Source organism: Giraffa tippelskirchi, chromosome 8 (assembly GCF_054371585.1).
Source record: "Giraffa tippelskirchi isolate mGirTip1 chromosome 8, T2T-mGirTip1v1.2.pri, whole genome shotgun sequence".
In the NCBI taxonomy this organism is placed as follows: domain Eukaryota; kingdom Metazoa; phylum Chordata; class Mammalia; order Artiodactyla; family Giraffidae; genus Giraffa; species Giraffa tippelskirchi.
This window is the reverse complement of record NC_137282.1, coordinates 11,760,873-11,780,272: the sequence shown is the minus strand read 5'-3', so window position 1 is coordinate 11,780,272 and position 19,400 is coordinate 11,760,873. Positions and strand designations below refer to the sequence as shown.

Sequence of the window (19,400 nt, the reverse complement as noted above, 5' to 3'; positions counted from 1 at the left end):
CTTCTACGCCGCCAGAGCTCTCAGGGTGCCTCATCTGCGCGGTGACTTGCAGTCTTGGCCACGAAAATGCGCCGCGTCTACTTTAATAACGACCTGCGTCCGAGAAGAAACCCAACAAGCCCTGACCGCCGTCCGCGGGCTGCATTTGTAGCTCCGCAGCCTCCAGGTCCCGCCCATCTCCGCCCGCCCGCCCGACCTTAAAGCGGACTTGGAAAGAGCCTTCCCCAGGCAGACGGCGGGCCCACCGTGAGTCCTTTACTGTTTGAAGGTGAGCAAGCGAACGAGTAACTCGCGCGAGACGGAGGTAGTATTCTCGCGAGAAGTCTAGAAGGCGGCAGTGATGGCGGCGGCGGGAAGCGGACCCGGACCGGGAGTGAGCACAGGACCCGGGCCGGCAGCGGCTGCTAATGCAACACCGGCAGAAGAAGGGGAGACGAAGCCGGCAGCAGCCGTAGCGGCCGCTCCGGCCGGAGAGGGGACGTCTGCTGCTCCAGCTTCCGTGGAGCCCGGCTCCGGAGAGGCCGAAAGCGGGTGAGGCACCCTGCGGCCCGAGGAGGACGGGGGTGGGGGGCGGGAGGCTGGTCCCTCTCGGAATCCCGCGGCTCCGGTGAGCACTCGCTCGCGCCGCTCAGAACTCAGGCCTGGCGGCCAACGCTCGCCCTGCCTTCTCCGGGGCCTTCGTCCCGCCCGCCGCTAGGCCCGTCCCCTCTGAAGCGTATCTCGGGCTACGCCCCTTTGCACACCTTTCCCGGTTTCTCGGCCTCCCTCCCGGCCCTAGCACCCCCGGGAGGGGGCTGGTAGCCCCCCCCTTTTTTTAGCAGGAACCCTTCAAAATTCCCAGAGAGGGAAACCACTTTGTACTCTCAGGCTGGAAGGAGTATTGGTCCCTCTGAAAACAGAGAGGGAGAGGTGCATCTCTGCGAACCTCCCCAGGGACCAATTCTGTCCGCTGTAGATTTGTCGGCAAGGGCTGGTAAGGTTTCCTTTTGCCCCGCGGGCTTGAGCTCGTCTTGGGCTTGAGCTCGTCTTGGCCGCCTTCTTCCTAATGCTGGGCGTCCCGTCTGAGCATCGATTTGGCTGAAAAAAAGTAGGGATGTGAAGTTCAGCTGTACTTGGATCATCGTCTTTGGAAATAGGCGTTTTCAAGTTTTATGAAATTCTTCCTCGAGTGCTCTCCTTATTTTACAGGGATGCAAACTCGGTTGATGTAAGTGGTGGCTTGGAGACAGAATCCTCTAATGGAAAAGATACACTTGTAAGTATTTCTTTTTGAATGTTTGTACTGCACAGTTAGTAGGGTTGGTTTTTTAAAGGTTTTTTTTTTTTTACAGTTCAGCTCTTTTGTTTTCTTTACATCCATGATGCCACGAATTCATAGGGAATGGGCTCCAACAGTTCAGGCACCTTTCCTTTGATTCTCACGCAGTGTGCTTCTCTGGGTAGAGCAGGCTGGTGCTTCAGTTGAGCCAACGTACATTTCAAGTACTTTTCTCTTTGACATTCTTCTTTTTCTGATCCTTTTCCTTCATACGTTTCAGGAAGGTGTCTCAGCTGTTAGTGTGCTTAATATGCTCAGTACACACATAAATTCTCTTGGCAAGAATCTTGCCCTTAACTTGTTTGTTTACAATGATGCCAACAGTATGCTGGGTAACATTGTAGACTCTTCCAGTTTTGTTTTGCAGGGTATTCAGTTTTGAACAGTGCCCATTCCTTTGATATCTACAAGATTACCTTTCTTGTAGATTTGCGTGTGTGTGGCCAGAGGAGCAGCTCTTATGTTTTCTAAAAGGCCTAGAGAACATGTGGGGGCTACCCCTGTTCTTTCCCTTTGCACTGGTCATTTGGGCAAAGTACTGGAAAATAGCAATTCCAGGCAAGAGGGTTTTGGGGTTTTGTTTTTTTTTTTTCAGTTTTTAAGTGAATCAAAAATACAATCAGATCAACTGATATGATTCTCTGATGGCTCTGTGGACACAGGAAGGTGCTGGGGATACTTCAGAGGTGATGGATACTCAGGCGGGCTCCGTGGATGAAGAAAATGGCCGTCAGTTGGGAGAGGTGGAGCTGCAGTGTGGAATATGTACCAAATGGTTCACAGCAGACACCTTTGGCATAGATACCTCGTGAGTATTTTTCGAAGTCCTTTGTGAGAATTGCTGTGTTAAATAACTAGATCTCAACATGTCCAACAGATGGTCCCGCTCCAGGGATCGAACCCACATCTCCCGCATTGCAGGTAGATTCTTTACCGTCTGAGCCACCAGGGAAGCCCAGTTAGGTGTGTGGGCAAATGTAAATGCATATTATTTCCCATGACTCCTGATTCTGGTTCAGTGAGTAGTAGGATGTGAATCAGAAATTGTTTTAATAGTCTGAGCATGTTTTTAGTCTACTAAGGGCATTGCCCTTAATAGGTAGAATGGTAGGCATTATCCTTGTCTTTGTGCTTAGGAGACAAAACTGTGCAATTACAAAGCATTACATAAACAAATTTGAGACAGTACCATCTAAACCTTGTATTGGATGTTGTGGATTTGGGGGAAAGGGTTGGTGTACATGGTGGATAAAGCCTGATGTCAAAAATTTGAGATGGCAGATGCCTCTTCATGCCTGACATCCTTTTTTCCTTTTGGTTTCTAACTGACTCCCTTTAGGTGTGCTGAATTCTCTGCTTAACAAAACCAATTTCCAGTCTTTGCCCCTCTTCTAGTGAATTAAAATCATATTAAGAATTTGAGAATGAAAGGCTTCTTATTCAGGAGATTCAGTCAGCAGCTAGCAAGAGAGCATTACTGAGTCACTGTCTACGGAAATAAGTATACTACTGGCTCCCTGGGGTGTTCTTTCCATATTCAAATGAATTTAGATAAGACTACCTCAAAACAAGACTGCATTGTTAATTCTGAAATTAACCTCCCTTGGGTTGGTTTGTGAAGAAATACCTTCCTTTATAATCTGTTGAATGCTTTCTAGTTAAAAAGTTAAAGAAATGTTAATATACTAATTGATGTGTGACTGTTTACATTGAAGGATTGAATGTTTAAAACAGAAAAACATTGAATGGTCGGAAGAATTGGTCTTGGTAGAAAGACCTAAGGGAAAATATACAAACTGGTTAGATAGGAAAGACCTAAAATTGGGCCACTTTTGCAAGGAGAATTTGTTTGGATAAACAGGGCCTAGGAAAGGAAATTTACCAGAGAGATAACTCGGAGCAGTGCAGAGACGAATCAAACCACAGTACTGGAGTGGGTTGCCATTTCCTTCTCTAGGGTATCTTCCTGACCCAGGGATCGAACCCAGGTCTCCCGCATTGCAGGCAGATTCTTTACCAACTGAGTTTCAGCAGAGTCCACGATAAACCTGTCTTTATTTTGATTTCTTCTTTTCCAACTTCAGCCAGTCTTTTGTTTTTCTGTTGCTTTCTGCTTTTCAGGACCAAGCTTTTCCTATGCTTTTCCAGTCACCAGCACAGCCACCACGCTGCACTAATGCATGGATCCTGTTAGCCCCCAGTTCCCTCCACCGGCTTCTCTGCCTTCAAACACTCAGGCCTGCTCTTGCCCCCAGCTCATCTCTTAGGAAGTAAGCTGACACCTACAAGGAGTCTCAGTGGTTAGGACTCCCTTTCACTTCCTGCCCACTCCCATCAAATCAGCCACTAAGTTAAACTAGTTTCTCTTCTTGTACACTTGCTTGTCCTTTCCAATTTTGTTATTTCACTCTATGCGAGGCCTTTTTTTTTTTTAATCTGCTGTAACTGCTACAGAAGCTTCTGACATATTCCCTTTTCTAATCTCGTCCTCCCTTCAGACCTGTTCTATCACCAAACTTACCACTTTCACCACATGGCTTCCCCTTCAAGGTGTTCCTGTTACCCACAGAGAAAATTCACTTCCCCAGGCATGTAAGGCCTCTGCTACTTCCTACCTTTCAAGCCTTTCAGCATATCTCTGACAACTCCTTCCCCTGGCTAAACTTGTGTGCACCAGATTGCCCCTTTGCCTCCAAATTTGCAGTTTCTCATCTCTACATAAAATAGTCCACCTATAGAAAAGAAAAGCAACTTGTCTTTCCAAATCCAGTTCATAATTTGTGTCCTTGAAAAATCTCCTCTAACTCTTAAATCTGAAGTTACTACTTCAGTCCTTTAAATTCTTAAAAACAGGATTTTCCTGGTGGCCCAGTGGCTAAGACTCCACCCTCCCAGTGCAGGGGGCCCAGGTTCAATCCCTGGTCAGGGAACTAGATCCCACATGCCTCAGCAAAGATCAAAGATCCCGTGTGCCACAACCAAGACCCAGAGCAGCCAAATAAATAAATATTTAAACTAACAATGTGTTTCAGAGAAGAAGAATGAACTTTAAAAAATGAGTAAATAAAAAATAAATTCTTAAAAGCTGTCATCTGTAGGATTCATTTGGTAATGAGGCAGGTAATGTTTTCTGTCTTCTGTGTTGTTCTTGAATAATTATTTACATTTTGAAGTTAATCTTTTTATACCTCTGTCTGCCCTTTCCAACAATGTTACTGACACTTTACAAAGAGACTTAAATATAATTTAAATATAGATATTTCAATGCAAAGATATTTAAAGAGATTGCTTTGTCTTCTTCCACAAGTGGCCCAGTATACTCGTTTTAGGTTTTTAAAAACCATAATAAACTAGCCTGGATAGGGTTCCAGTCAGAACCTGCCAGATAGTGAATCATCAACTGTGGTGGATAATGTCCTGCTAAATTTTTGTGACAGAGAAGTTCAGCTGTTTGTAAAACAACAAAAGGCCCTGTTTTGGTACCTTTTCAAGTTTTAAGAGTTTATTAATATATTAGCATTATTATCGAGCTTTCACTGAGGCAAAGGATCCCTGTTCATTTACTTCTTGTGAGTGTGTGTTCAGAAGTCACTGATTTGCTCCATTTGGTGTTCTCCAGATCCTGTCTACCATTCATGACCAACTACAGTTTCCACTGCAACGTGTGCCATCACAGCGGGAACACCTATTTCCTCCGGAAGCAAGCAAGTAAGGACAAGCCTTGGAGGACTGCACAGGGACCTCCTCTGGTTAGCTGGCAGAGAAAAGGGATCTGGGCTCAGCCAAGTCAGGGAACCTCTGCCATGAAGCTGGTGGAATTTACTTTGGGGCTTAGCTCTGGATGCCTGCTCTTGTCCGTTTTAGATCAGATGATGCTGTGGTTGTTAATCTGTGGACCATCTGGTTGAATATTCCTGTGGTAGCAGGAATATATTACTACAGTAACTCTTTCTTCCTTTTTGCCTGTATAGACTTGAAAGAAATGTGCCTTAGTGCTTTGGCCAACCTAACGTGGCAGTCCCGAACGCAAGATGAGCATCCAAAAACCATGTTCTCCAAAGATAAGGTAGAGATAGAATTACTGTCATTGCAATCATGCCAGAGAATCAGGAGGAACTTCTAAATACAGTGGACCCTTGAACAACACAGGTGTGAACTTCACTGGTTCACTTATATGCAGATTTTTTCAGTAAAAACATACCACAGTTCTACACAATTCAAGGTTGGTTGAATCCTTGGGTGTAGAACCACGAATACAGAGGGCCGACTGTAAAACTATAGGAGGATTTTTCACTGTGGACAGTCCAGTCCCCCTAACCCCAGGATTTTTCAAGGGTCAACTGTACAGCCTGACAATAAGTTCTTTTCTCCCAGGTTTTATGAATATATGACTGTAGATTGAGTGATTCCTTTTTTCTCATTTCATGTGATTTACTAACTTCCTAGTGTGTGTTCATTATGTCATTGGCTTAGCTCTTAGAAGGATGAATCTTTTAAATAGTTTTGATTGGCTTTACAGAAACAAACAATTGTCTGTTCCACGATTAATAATCAGATTTTGAGGTGAACCTTCTCAGCTTAGTTTGAGCTGTTTTTATGGATGCCTATCACAGATTTTGTTAGGGAAAAGGTTGACTTATTAAAAAAAAAAATTATCCTTTATTGTTAAACCACATGACTAAAGTCAGTATTCAAAATTAGATGGTCAGCCCATCTGTGAGTCTTTCAAGACTGAAGCACCCTTTCATCTCTCTCCACATGCTGATATTTTCTATTCTAGTCAATACTAGTTTTGACCTACAAAACTGATTTTATACCCCACCAGTTGGCTGCAACCTACAGTTTGAAAGACACTGACTGGGGACTCCCCTCTTCCCTGGTGGTCCAGTGGTTAGGACTCAGCTTCCCCTGCCCGGGGCACGGGTTCAGTCCCTGATCAAGGAACTAAAATCCCACAAGTCGCATGACTTGACCAAAAGAAAAAGAACAGCACTGGTTGGTATAGGGTGTTCAGTTCAGTTCAGTCACTCAGTCGTGTCCAACTCTTTGCGACCCCCTGAACTGCAGCTCTCCAGGCCTCCCTGTCCATCACCAACTCCTGGAGTCTACCCAAACCCATGTCCATCGAGTCGGTGATGCCATCCAACCATCTCATCCTCTGTCGTCCCCTTCTTCTCCTGCTCTCAATCTTCCCCATCATCAGGGTCTTTTCCAATGAGTCAGCTCTTTGCACCAGGTGGCCAAAGTATTGGAGTTTCAGCTTCAACAAGAGTCCTTCAATGAACACCCAGGACTGATCTCCTTTAGGATGGACTGGTTGGATCTCCTTGCAGTCCAAGGGACTCTGAAGAGTATTCTCCAACACTACAGTTCAAAAGCATCAATTCTTCGGTGCTCAGCTTTCTTTATAGTCCATCTCTCACTTCCAAGAGTAGAAATCTGCAGAGCAGATTTGTGAGGTGAAGTTCGAGGTCAGTCTTAGTCACAAGGAGTCTGAGGTGCGTGCAGGATGTCCAAGTAGAGATGTCCCCAGCGCGGAGGAGCAGGAGCTCAGGAGAGGGCACCAGGAGCCAGCTTCCAGATGGCAAGCAGGAGACAAGGGCACATCTTTTCCCTTTAACTGGATCGTAAGCCCTGTGTCGCTGAGAGTTGTATATGCTTGTTTGAAATTCCCCACAACTTACATGTTGCTCACGTGCAGTTATATATTCGTTCAGTTATTAAAAGATGAAAAACATGCATTTGTCTTTTGATTCTGATGAGATCTTTGAAAATGCAGCAGTTTTTTTGCGTGTATGAGCATAATTTTGAAAGCAGCTATAAAAGCTTTAATATATTTTGTTTTAAAAATTAGGATATCATACCGTTTATTGATAAATACTGGGAATGCATGACAACCAGACAAAGACCTGGGAAAATGACCTGGCCAAATAACATTGTGAAAACTATGGTAAGTGAGCTAAAATTGACTAGACTCAACATTTAGAAAACCAGTGTTCCTTGTAAGAATTTCTACAAGAAATTATATATATGTATATAAATATATGGGTTTTGTTGGGGTGTTTTTTTTTGGGTGGTGGTCTCACTGAAATAATGTGATGACTAAGAAAATGAGAACAACAGTATTAAAGTATTAAATCTTTTTTCACACAAAATCAGTAAGTCGCACGTAGTCTTAAGTGAAGATATGGTAGTTTTATGTACACTGCTGAATCCTTTGTCCATTGCACTTTGGAAAGTATAGTTTTATGCCTAAATTGGAGACAGTTGTTTTCTTTGATTAAAAAAAAAAAACTCTATTCTGAACATTATTGTCCTTGGAACACATGGGGAGACATCAGCACAAGCTTTTATCTTTATGTATCTCTGTGAGATGTGGGGATGAGTGAGAGTTATGAAGGATGGTGGCTCTCATTTTTTAAAGCTTCTCTACTGTTTGTATTTTTTGATGGTCATGCATTAGTTTTCTAATCAGGTAAAACAATACTGGTGTGTGTTGGGGTTTTTTTTTTTTTTGCAGGGGGCAGGGTGGTGGTGTTGAGATTTGGAGATTACACCTAGGATTGGGAGTTAGTGGTTAATCATCCATTCAGTTTAAGTATAAAATTTCCAGTAACACTAAAATACCGTTTGCTTTCAGAGTAAAGAAAGAGATGTGTTCTTAGTAAAGGAACACCCTGATCCAGGGAGTAAGGACCCAGAAGAAGATTACCCTAAGTTTGGCCTTCTGGATCAGGTATGTTAATAGGCTTCACAGGCCCCCCTTTGATTTTTTTTAAGCAATGGGGACAGAGAGAATGAGGCTGTGTTTATATTTGTGTATTTGCCACTTACAAATGCCTGTGACCCGGTGGGCTCCAAATAAATGTTTCTTATTCCATGTGAAAGAAAGAGCACTCACCTTAAACCGGGAGACTGATGTGTTAGTTGCAGCTCTTCCCTAAAATGTTATGACTTGACACATACCATTTTTATCTTTTTAAACTTCCATTTCCTCACTTGTAACACAAATACCCCATTCCAAGTTATTTCTGATTTTCTTTCCACCTCAGATTTCATAGAGATTCAGATTTCTGTCTTTTCTTGTAAAATGCGAAGCTCTGGCCACACCGGGCCTGGATTCCCACAGGGAGGTCTGCCCTTGGTCCTCTGCCACCCCGTCCCCACTCCCCCTCTACCTCCCCCAGCCTGCCTCAGCCTGAGTCTGAAAGCACGTGCATCCTCACCCTTGGCTGCCTCACACACGTGACTTCCTGATCCCTGAGCATCTGAGTTTGGGACCTCTGCAGGCTTTAGAGTCTAGGTTGCCATTCTATTAGAATCTCTCCTGTTTTTTCTCCTGGTTTTCTTTCTTTCTTGTTTTTTTTGAGCATTGCCAGGCTGGTTTGATTAGGTAGCCACCCTCTATAATTGAATATTTTTCCCTCTAGGATCTTAGTAACATCGGTCCTGCTTATGACAACCAAAAACAGAGTAGTGCCGTGTCTACCACTGGGAATCTGAATGGTAAGTGTTTAAACATCTCATGGATGAAATGTTTGTAAGCTGTTGAATCCACATGTGCCTAGAATGGAGAAAGCAATGGCACCCTACTCCAGTACTCTTGCCTGGAAAATCCCATGGACAGAGGAGCCTGGTAGGCTGCAGTCCATGGGGTCGCTAGGAGTCGGACATGACTGAGTGACTTCACTTTCCCTTTTCACTTTCATGCATTGGAGAAGGAAATGGCAACCCACTCCAGTGTTCTTGCCTAGAGAATCCCAGGGACGGGGGAGCCTGGTGGGCTGCCGTCTATGAGGTCGCACAGAGTCGGACACGACTGAAGCGACTTGGCAGCAGCAGCAGTGCCTAGAATTGGGCAGTCTTTGGACTGACTCTTGACTAGGTATTTACTAAGATGCTTTAAAGTCCAAATCTCAATTTTTAGGGGCTAGCCACAGATTTGAGCGATGGTAGTAGAGGAGAAATTTTTGTTACTTTACACCACAGTTTGGTCTTAAGTGAAACATTTAACATAAAACAAGGTACAATTTTAAGGTCAGATTTACTAAGTTTATATTAGACTCCGCATGTGTATCTTCATAACTAACACTTAATTTAGGTTCACATCCTTTGCACTCAGATTTTCCTTAATTCTACTGTTGTTTAACTTCCTACCCGTCTTCTAATTTTTCTTGCCCTAAATCTTCAGCTGATGCACATGATAGCATTTCTGTGTTGACCACCCACTGTAGCATGTTTTTCTATCCAACCCGTCTAAAAGCAGGATAGCCCTTTGCTACTAACGGCTACACATTGAAAGCAGATATAATGGGGAGGTAGCCGGCTCTTCATCTGACATATGATGTCATTACGTTCTCTTTTGGAGTGGTAGGGCCTTAAATATGTAACCATTTCCACTGTTAACTAATATAACCAAGTGTGCTGTTCATCTCTACGTTGCTTTTCCCTTTTGTTAAAATTTGACAGATACATGGTGCCACTTCTGTTCTTACAGGTGGAGCCCCTTTCGGAGGTGAATTCCTCCTCTGTCTTCTTTCAGCCTCTCAGACTTAAGTATTTTGTGGTTTGGAAAATGCTTTTTGCTGAGTTGTGATAGAAGCTAAAACTGAGTTAAGATTGTAAAGCCTTGTGGAGTTGGTGGCAGTAGCACTTGATATGAAACAGTAGTTCCAGTTTAATGTTAGTAATTGGAAGCTTGTACGTTGTCGTATTCTGCCTGACACGGACAGCAGTCCCCTTAGTGTTGCTCCTTTTTTTCAACGTGGATCTAAAACTTGTCTCAAAATAATTGAAATGCAATGCCAATAAAACCTTAATAGTTTTTTGGTTAAAGTAACAAACTATAGAGATGTTGATGTTATAACAGTTCAACATTAAGCCTTTTATGAGGACAGGATGACACCTGATATGTTCATAAAAGGAAGTTCAGCATAAATCTGGTCCTGTCTGTGCAGAATATGACCTGCCTTCAACGTTTTGATCCTCTTTTTATTGCAGCAGAACTGCTGATACTTTCCAAGCTTGCCCCAAATTAAGATACAGTACTTCATGCAGTTGTTTACATAAAGGTGTTTTCCTACAGTTCAGGGATATTTCCTGGAAGTTGGAAAAACAAACTAATTGAGAGGAATGACAACTGGCCAAAAGTTTCAAAGCACCTGTTTCAGAGATGCTCAAGGTGGTGTGGTGTTCCTTGTGGCTTTTAGTATGTAGCTCATTTTTTTTAATTTGTAAATTCTCTATCTGTATTTTCTCTTAATTCCACGTGCCAGATTCGTCTAACCTAAATTTGATGCATTGGCACAATTTTAATAATTGTAAAGACTGCCAACTAAATTTAAAGCCGCCTTTCCTGCTTGTGTCATGTACAACCACACCAGATGCCTAGCAGCACTGAAGAGAAACACCTTTGTAGTATTTCTGTTTTTTGTTTCCACGTTTGGTGCACTTCTGTTTCGTTGGAAGTTCAAGTTCGGCGCTTTGGCAGATCCTGTGCCTCTCTCATGTTTATGGACTCTGCCGTGTGTGGTTCACGCAAGTGAGCATCCCTTCAGTGAGGATGTTCTCCTTATGGATGTTTGTATTGAGTGGAAAAAAAACTCAGTTACTTCTAGCTGTGGGTGTCTGCAATCTGAATGAGTGAAAATGCATTTGTGTCACATCTTTGGAATGTGTTCTAGGAGTTGCAGTTCATTTAAGAAGCGAAGGGTACAGCTGTAACCCAGGTGTCGTTACTGCTGCGTTCACTGGAGTTGCCAGAACCCAGTGTTCTGGGCCGGGAGCCCCGGCAGACTCAGGCGAACCAGGATGAAGTCCAGTATGCTTCCGGGCAGGAAATCCTGTGGTGTCACACAAATGCACGCTGGGAGTGTCCGTCCCTGGGGAGTGTCGCACGGGGTGTCTGTCACAGCTCACTGAAAGTGATCTGCCTTCTCTTCCAAGGAGGAATTGCGGCAGGAAGCAGTGGGAAAGGAAGAGGAGCCAAGCGCAAACAGCAGGACGGCAGCACCGCGGGGACCACCAAGAAGGCCCGGAGGTGAGCACCCCCCCCCCCACCATGTCAGAGGGCTGCAGAGCCCCTCAGTGAGGGGAGAGATCAGCTGTCTGCAGGCACAAGCCTGTCCCTTTTCCTCAAATCTTAAACAATTGGAGGGGTAAATAGCCCCAGACTAGGTGCCCTGTTTGGGGAACTTGTTTCTAAATGAAACAGCCCCAGGGAAGCACCCTGTGGTGATGGACCTGGGAGTGAAGTTCCATTAAGGCATCTTGCGAAAGGGTAGATGGACCAAAGGCAGTGAGACAAACACCAATATTGAATGTCCAGCTCTTTTGCAGTAAACTTTTTGCCTCTCCCCCGATAGCTCTTCCCTTCACTTTGGTCAATACTGGGGTGACGAAATCCAGGTCATTTCTTATTCAGACTGGAAACAGGTAGTAGGTGTTCATATCGCTGAGTTTCTGTTCATTAGTCATAGTAATAAATATGCTGAAGGAAACCGCCCTTGTTCCTCTGCGCTCTGTCTTCCCTGGCTTAGTTTCATACTAAGATAAAGTAGTTTTCATTTCCGCATCTGGCCTGCAGAGGGCAGAATGATCTATTTGAATAATGAAAAACATTTGAAGTTGCCGGTGTTCCAGTTGAAATCGAATACAGCAGAGGCCTGTCTGACAGAATTGAAGGCACGTGAGCTAGAGGGGGTTGTAGTTTCTTGATTTTATTTTTTCCTTTCTGCAGTGACCCTTTGTTTTCTGCTCAGCGTCTTCCCCCTCATGGCTACCCCTTGGAACACCCGTTTAACAAAGATGGCTATCGCTATATTCTAGCTGAGCCCGATCCCCACGCCCCTGACCCTGAGAAGCTCGAACTTGACTGCTGGGCAGGAAAACCGATTCCTGGAGACCTCTACAGAGCCTGCTTATATGAACGGGTTTTGTTAGCCCTCCATGATCGAGGTGGGTAAGCTGTTAATGTTTGTGCTGGGCCCTGTGTTGCTCAGAACTGGTATCGTCAGCTCTGTCCTGTCTAGAATTAGACGGACATGCCAGTCTCACCCTCACCTTATCTCTAACTAGACTCAGCTGGAATGCAAGAAGTCGTTTCCTTCTGTTCTTATAAGCTCTAGCCATTTATATACAGAATTTTTTTTTTTTTAATTTTCTATTTTGAACTAATTTTAACTTAAAGTTGCAAAAATAATAGAATTTCCATATTGAAAGTGAAAGTGTTAGTCGCTCAGTCATGTCCAACTCTTTATGACCCCATGGACCATATAGCCTGCCAGGCTCCTCTGTCAGTGGAATTTTCCAGTCAGGAATACTGGATTGGGTTGCTCTTTCCTTCTCCAGGGGATCTTCCTGACCCAGGGATCGAACCTGTGTCTCCCACGTTGCAGGCAGATTCTTTACCTTCTGAGCCACCAGGCTGCAAAACACAAAATACTAGAACTTTCATATATCCCTCATCAAACTTCTAATGGTGAGATCTTACACACCCATAGTACAGTTATCAAAACCAGGAGATGGGACTTTTCTGGAGGTCCAGTGGTTACGAATCTGAATTTCCACTGCAGGGGGTGAGGGTTCAATCCTTGGCTTCTCAGCACAGCCAGAAAAAAAAACAACAAATCCACAAACCCAGGAGATTAACATTAGTAAATACTATGAATGAAGCAAAAGACTTTATAAATTTCACCGGTTTTCCACTAATGCCTCTTTTCTAGGATCTCACATTGCGTTTAATTATTTTCTCATAGTCCCTTGCAGTGTTAATCAACGACTTCAACGTTCCTCAGTGAGGGTCTGTCAGACTTTTTCATGATTAGACTGAGGTTGTACACTTGTGTAAGAACGCTGCACACACGGATCCTTCGCACTACATCATCTCTCTAGGCTCGTGATGTCAGTGTGTCCTTGTTATTGGTTGTGTGGACACGGTCATTTGGTTAAGGTGTTTCTGCTGGCTCTCTGTCCTCTCTTTCCCTTTGTAGTTAATACATATCTTAGCGAAAGATCCTTCGAGGCTATGCAAATATCCTGTTTCTAAAGTTTTGCCCACTAATTTTAGCATCCATTCGTGGATCTTGTTGTTAATGTGATGTTTGCCTAATCATTTGCTATTTCTTCCTTTTATCTATTTAATTATTTAATTGATTATTTTTATCAGTGTGGACTTAATACATGTTTATTTATTTTGTAGGCTATATTTTATTTTGTCATTAAAGTTACTCCAGCTTTGGGCATTAGGAGCTTCTTTAGGTTGGTTCCTGTGGGGGTTTTTTTTTTTGGAAGTATAATTGACTTACAATATTAGTTTCAAGTTTATAACATAGTGATGCAGTATTCTTATAGATGATACTCAAAGTTATTACAAAGTAATGGCTATGTTGTCTGATGCTGTACAATATATTCTCATAGCCTGTTAGGTTATACATAGTGGTGTGTGACCCTTGGTCCTTTACCTATATCTTGCCCATCCCCCCTTCCCTTGTGCACTGCTGGTAACCACTATATCTGTGAATCTCTTTCTTTTTTGTTTCACACATTCATTTGGTTTTTTAGATTCCACATATAAATGATAACAGAATACTTGTCTTTCTCTGACTTATTTAGCTGAGCATAATACCCTCCGGGTCCCTCTAACATTGTTGCCAATGGAATCTCTTGTGTCCTGTTGATAAGCCCCATCACTTATTTTCTCTTACTTACTGGCGTCACAAGTTATTTGTTTCTGGTTCATCTCACATTTTCCATGCTCCAGGCCAAGTATCAGCTTCTTCTCCAAGGAGCCCAGATTCCTTTGATTGGGGAACAGTCTCAGAAGTGAAGATGTGAGCGTTCAGTATGCTTGTCATTACTGGGTGGTATTCCGGGCTCCCTTGCTGGACCCAGGAGATGGGAAAATACGTGTCCACGTCGTAACCGACACACACATACATGCCTGTACCGAGTTTACTCTGCCACCTTGGATTTTAATCAAACAGCATAGGGTCAGCAGCCATAAAATTAAAAGATGCTTGCTCCTTGGAAGGAAAGCTATGACAAATCTAAACAGTGTGTTAAGAATCAGAGGCATCCCTTTGCCAACAAAGGTCTGTATAGTCAAAGCTATGGTTTTTCCAGTAGTCATGTACAGATGTGAGCGTTAGACTATAAAGCTGAGCACTGAAGAATTGATGCTTTTGAACTGTGGTACTGGAGGAGACTTTTGTGAGTTCCTTGGACTGCAAGGAGATCAAAACCTGTCAATCCTAAAGGAAATCAGTCCTGAATATTCATTGGAAGGACTGATGCTAAAGCTGAAGCTCCAGTACTTTAGCCACCTGATTTGAAGAGCTAACTCATTGGAAAAGATCCTGATGCTGGGAAAGATCGAGGAGGAGAAGGGGACGACAGAAGACCAGATGGTTGGATGGCATCCTCGACTCAATGGACATGAGTTTGAGCAAACTCCTGGAGATAGTGAAGGACAGGGAAGCCTGGTGTGCTGCAGTCTGTGGGGTCGCAAAGAGTCAGACGTGACTGAGCGATCGAACCACCACCATAGGGTCATTCCAGCCTTCCACCTTTCTGTGTTTGTAACTTCTTTCTGGAACAGTGAGAAACCTGACTCTAATTATCTACAATACATTTTATTACTTATTCATGTCGGGTGTGCACATAAGGTGGTTTGAGAATTGCAGACCACTGTAGGAAGCATTCACAACTAGGTTACAGCATGTATGTATAGCTCTTTCGGTCGTAGCCTTGCACTATTGCATGTGGATACTGTTAACGTAGATTAGTTCTTTTCTTCCCCGCCTGCTTCAGCATGGTCACGACTTTGTTTTGTGATACGGGTAGGCTTATTCGTTAGCGCTGGTATGCCGTGTGGGGTCCTCCTACATGTTGGGGGCGTGTGTGTGTGTGTGTGTGAAGGGTACCTGTAACGTTACTGGGGTTCTGAGAGTTACTGCTGTTCACTGCGGTTTGCTCAGTGTCACTTCCTCCTCAGCCTTGCTGCCCCATTCTCATTTCCTCCTTTTTCCCCACTGCTTGCCCACCCACCCTCTGTACTGGTTTCTAGTTCATCCTGGCTGTGTTTTTTCTCCACAGATGGGCACACACATGGATTTCCTTTTTGCTCCTTTTTTTTTTTTTTGGTACATGAAGGGCAGCATACTGTATGGAGTCTTGCATTTTGCTTCATGCAGTTACTCCAGGCCATTTCAAAGAACGCATCCACTTTTTTTTTTCATATTTTTTTGGCTTTATTTTATACCATTATGTGGATGTACATGGTTTATTCAGCCACTTTGAATATGGGCACTTAGGTGGTTTCTAGGATTTTGGATTGACAGAGAAGCAGTGGATAGCTTTGGGGGGTGTGTGTGTGTGTGTGTGTTGTTGGCGGTGTATTTTCCAAGGTAGAATTCTAGAAGTGGAATTGCTGAACCAAAAGTAAGTATGTATGTAGTTTTGTTAAATATTGCCAAGTTTCCCTTCAAAAGGTGGTGCTGGTTTGCATTTCCACCAGTAATGTAGGGAATGTTTGTTTCCGTATAACCTCACAAACAGAGGATGTCCTAGGTATTAATTTTGGCCCGTCTGAGAGGTGAGAAATGGAGGCTCGGGGTTTTGTGTTTTTTTGAACGTTATTTTCTTGTTTGAGCCATTACCTTGTGATTAGGTTTGTGTTTTTTATTTCCCCTGTTTCTGTTGGGAGTTTGATATGTTAGGGATGTTTGTCTGTAGTATATGTTATAAACATTTTCTCCCAGTTTGTCAGTTGTCTTTTGACTTTGTATATGACATTTTTGAAATGTGAAACTATTTTGAACATACAGTAGTTCTTTTAATGGCATAATTTATTCAGTTATTAAGAGAATAGCGTTCATTATCCTTTAGAATGTGAAAGTGAGTTTAAAGAAACTACAGGTGTACTTCATGAATTTTTTGCTGTTTTTCTGGAGTATTAACACAAATTCCAGATAGCATGTTATTTCATCCATAAATATCTCAGTATTTATCTCCAACAAGGATTTTTAAAAACATAACCATTATGCCATTATGTTACCTGATGAAGCTGAATAATAATTTCTTAATTATCCCATACTCAGTTCACATTTCCATGGTTGTTTAAAATATGCCTCTTTCAGTTGTTTCTTTGAATTAAATCTGAAGATGTCCATATAGTTATTTCATTAGGAGGCCCTTCATTATTTCTTTCTCTTTTTTTAAAATTTTCGAGTTTTTTCAAAATGTATTTATTTATTGGCTGTGGGTGTTTGTTGGCTGGGTCTTTGTTGTTGTGCGAAGGCTTTCTCTAGTTATGGTGCTCAGGCTCCTCATTGCAGTGGCCTCTCGTCCCAAAACCTGGGCTGCAGAGCACGCGGGCTTCGGTAGTTGTGGTGCACAGGCTTAGCTGCTCCGAGCATGTGGGATCTGCCTGGACCAGGGATCGAATCCCTGTCCCCGGCATTGGCAGGCGGATTCTTAACCCGTGGACCACCAGGGAAGTCCCCTTCATTATTTCTTGAATCGATGCTAAAAGCTGTAACTCTTGTACTGGTGCTTGTCAATCGGAAGTGAAGGAAACACAGTGAAATCAGTTGGACATAATCCCTTGGTGTAGTGACCGTTGTAGGATTGACTCTTGCTAGTGACAAGCATACTTTGATAGTAGGGAAGAGCCAGATAAGTGACGCCAGGGTTTAAGTGGTGAGCCTTGTCTTGTTTCACTGTTTCACTATTAACTATAATTCTGGAGGGGAGAAAAAGGGAGACCATTGGCCCTTAGCAGTAACTTGTTAGAACTTAGTACATAGGATAGTAGTGGCTCCTGCCACTTGTGCTGAGCCTTTTAAAACTTAACCATCTATATAGTATCTTTTAAACTTTATTTTGAAGTTATCTCAGATTTGTTTATTATTTTTTAAAGAAAGTGAAAGTGTTAGTCGCTCAGTCGTGTCCAACTGTTTGTGACCCCATGGACTGTAGCCCGCCAGGCTCCTCTATCTATGGAATTCTCCAGGCAAAAATACTGGAGTGGGTTGCCATTCCCTTCTCCAGGGGATCTTCCCGACCCAGGGATCAAACCTGGATCTTTTGCATTGCAGGCAGATTCTTTACGATCTGAGCCACCAGGAGAGCCAAATTATTACTATTTTTTTTTTTTAAATTATTTGTGTATTTCTTTGGCTTTGTCAGGTCTTAGTTGGGGCATGCTGGGTCTTCACTGCAGTGCATGTGGGCTTAGTTGCTTCGTGGCGAGTGTGATCTTAGTTCCCTGACCAGGGATGGCACCTGCATCTCCTGCATTGCAAGGCTGATTCCTAACCCCTGGACCACCAGGCAAGTCCCCTCAGATTTATTTCTTAAGAAAGTTGTAAGAACAGTAGGAAACTTTTTTTTTTTCCTGAACAGCTTGAGAGTAAGTTGCCATGATGCCATTTCAACCATTGAGAAGTTTGTGTTTCTTACAGACAGAACATTCTCTTTGTGTTATCTAGTGCTGCACAGTGAATCACCATAAAACTTAGCAGTCTAAAACTACCAGTGTTCATCAGCCCACAGTTTCTGAGGGTCGGGAATCTGGGAGCAGCTTAGCTGTGTGGCCTGTCTCACGAAAACTCAGGAGGTTGTCGTCAAGCTCCTAGCTGGGGCTGACAAGTCTCTTTCCAAGACAGCTCAGTCATGCAGCTTTGACAGGACGCCCTCAGATCCTCACTTGTGAACCTTTCCATAGACTGCTAATTTATCCTCATCCCTGGAAGCTATGGAGAATTCCATGGACTGTATAGTCCATGGGGTCACAAAGAGTTGGACACAGCTGAGCGACTTTCACTTTCACTGGAAGCTAACTTCTCCCAGAGCAGGTAATCAGGCAGCCATAAAGCGTTGGACCCATCTTAAAGTCGGGCTGTCACTTCAACTTTGTTTTATTTGGTAGAAATTTTCACTAAATTCATTCCATACTCAAGTGGAGAGAAGTTAGACTCCATCCCTTGACAGGAGGAATATCAAATAACTAGTAGTTATTTTTTAAACTTACATTCCTATAGAGCCAGTACACAACCACCAAAGGCAGAAAGTTAGCATCTGATTACTACCGTCTGATCCTCAGAGTCTGTGCCGGTTTCTCCAGATGATCTAGTGTGTCCATTATAGCAAAAGCGTCCAGTTGAAAATCATTTGCTGCATTTAGTTGTTGTGATTCTTAATTCTGCTTCAGCCTGGAACAGTTGCTCCATCTTTCCTAGACTTTGACCTTGACACTTTTGAAAATGAAGAGACCAGTTATTTTACAGAGTATCCCTCAGTTGAATTTCATCTGGTTCCTCGTGATCCAAGTTCTGCGTTCTCGACAGGAGTATCACAGGGATGGTTGCACGTACTGCATCCTGTCACTATGGTCCTTGTAATGTGGTCATAGATGGTGTTCACACTTGGATGAGCTGAGTGCAGGACATGGGAGGATTCTACTATTTTTGAAAGCTTGAAATTGTTTCAAATAAAATGTCTTCTCAAGGATGACTTAGTCATGTCAGGACCCAAACACAGTTGTTTTTTAGGGAATAGTATAATTAATTTAACCTGCCATCTTAAATAATCATATATAATAACAAGTGGCTACTTGACAGCGTTTTTCCTTTTTCTTTCTTTCTGTGCCTTCATCTGTATCTTGAGGTTTTTAATTCCTAAACTAATATTTCAAATTCCGGACTTGATATTTCTCATTTTTAATTTTGCTTAACTGCAGCATAAGAGACTTCGTGTTTTTGTGGCTATTGTCCCCAAGTATTTCAAATAAGTTGCAGGCTTTTCTTTTCATCTCTATCACTGTAGCTCCCCAGTTAAAGATCTCTGATGACCGGCTGACTGTGGTTGGCGAAAAGGGCTACTCTATGGTTCGGGCTTCTCATGGGGTTCGGAAAGGTGCCTGGTACTTTGAAATCACAGTGGATGAGATGCCGCCAGACACTGCCGCCAGACTGGGCTGGTCCCAGCCGTTAGGTAAGCTGGGGCTGTAATACAGACATGGCAACAGATGGAGAGGTGCCCACTGTCTGGCTGATCTTCATGACTTTGGGGCTTATTGGAT

The 19,400-nt window shown here is 43.2% G+C and overlaps 1 protein-coding gene across 13 annotated transcripts in view; it reads left to right on the top strand.

Annotated features, from left to right (window-relative positions):
- Positions 1–326: 326 nt before the first annotated feature.
- Positions 327–19,400, top strand: part of ASH2L (ASH2 like, histone lysine methyltransferase complex subunit) — a 55,813-nt gene continuing 36,739 nt past the window's right edge. For 7 of the 13 annotated variants that reach the window (XR_014063424.1, XR_014063423.1, XR_014063422.1 and 4 more), the window contains exons 1-11: positions 638–973; positions 1,189–1,255; positions 1,981–2,126; positions 4,938–5,026; positions 5,290–5,384; positions 7,173–7,268; positions 7,959–8,054; positions 8,749–8,824; positions 11,264–11,357; positions 12,057–12,274; positions 19,145–19,312. Coding sequence is in view for 9 of the 13 variants with exons in the window: in XM_081524103.1 (XP_081380229.1) it covers positions 2,008–2,126; positions 4,938–5,026; positions 5,290–5,384; positions 7,173–7,268; positions 7,959–8,054; positions 8,749–8,824; positions 11,264–11,357; positions 12,057–12,274; positions 19,145–19,312 (1,051 nt within the window). In the remaining 4 variants the exon portion in view is untranslated. Of the gene's footprint in view, positions 532–637; positions 1,088–1,188; positions 1,256–1,980; positions 2,127–4,937; positions 5,027–5,289; positions 5,385–7,172; positions 7,269–7,958; positions 8,055–8,748; positions 8,825–9,815; positions 9,834–11,263; positions 11,358–12,056; positions 12,275–19,144; positions 19,313–19,400 lie in introns of those variants that run through there. The other 6 variants (XM_081524097.1, XM_081524098.1, XM_081524101.1 and 3 more) reach the window with 3 other exon arrangements.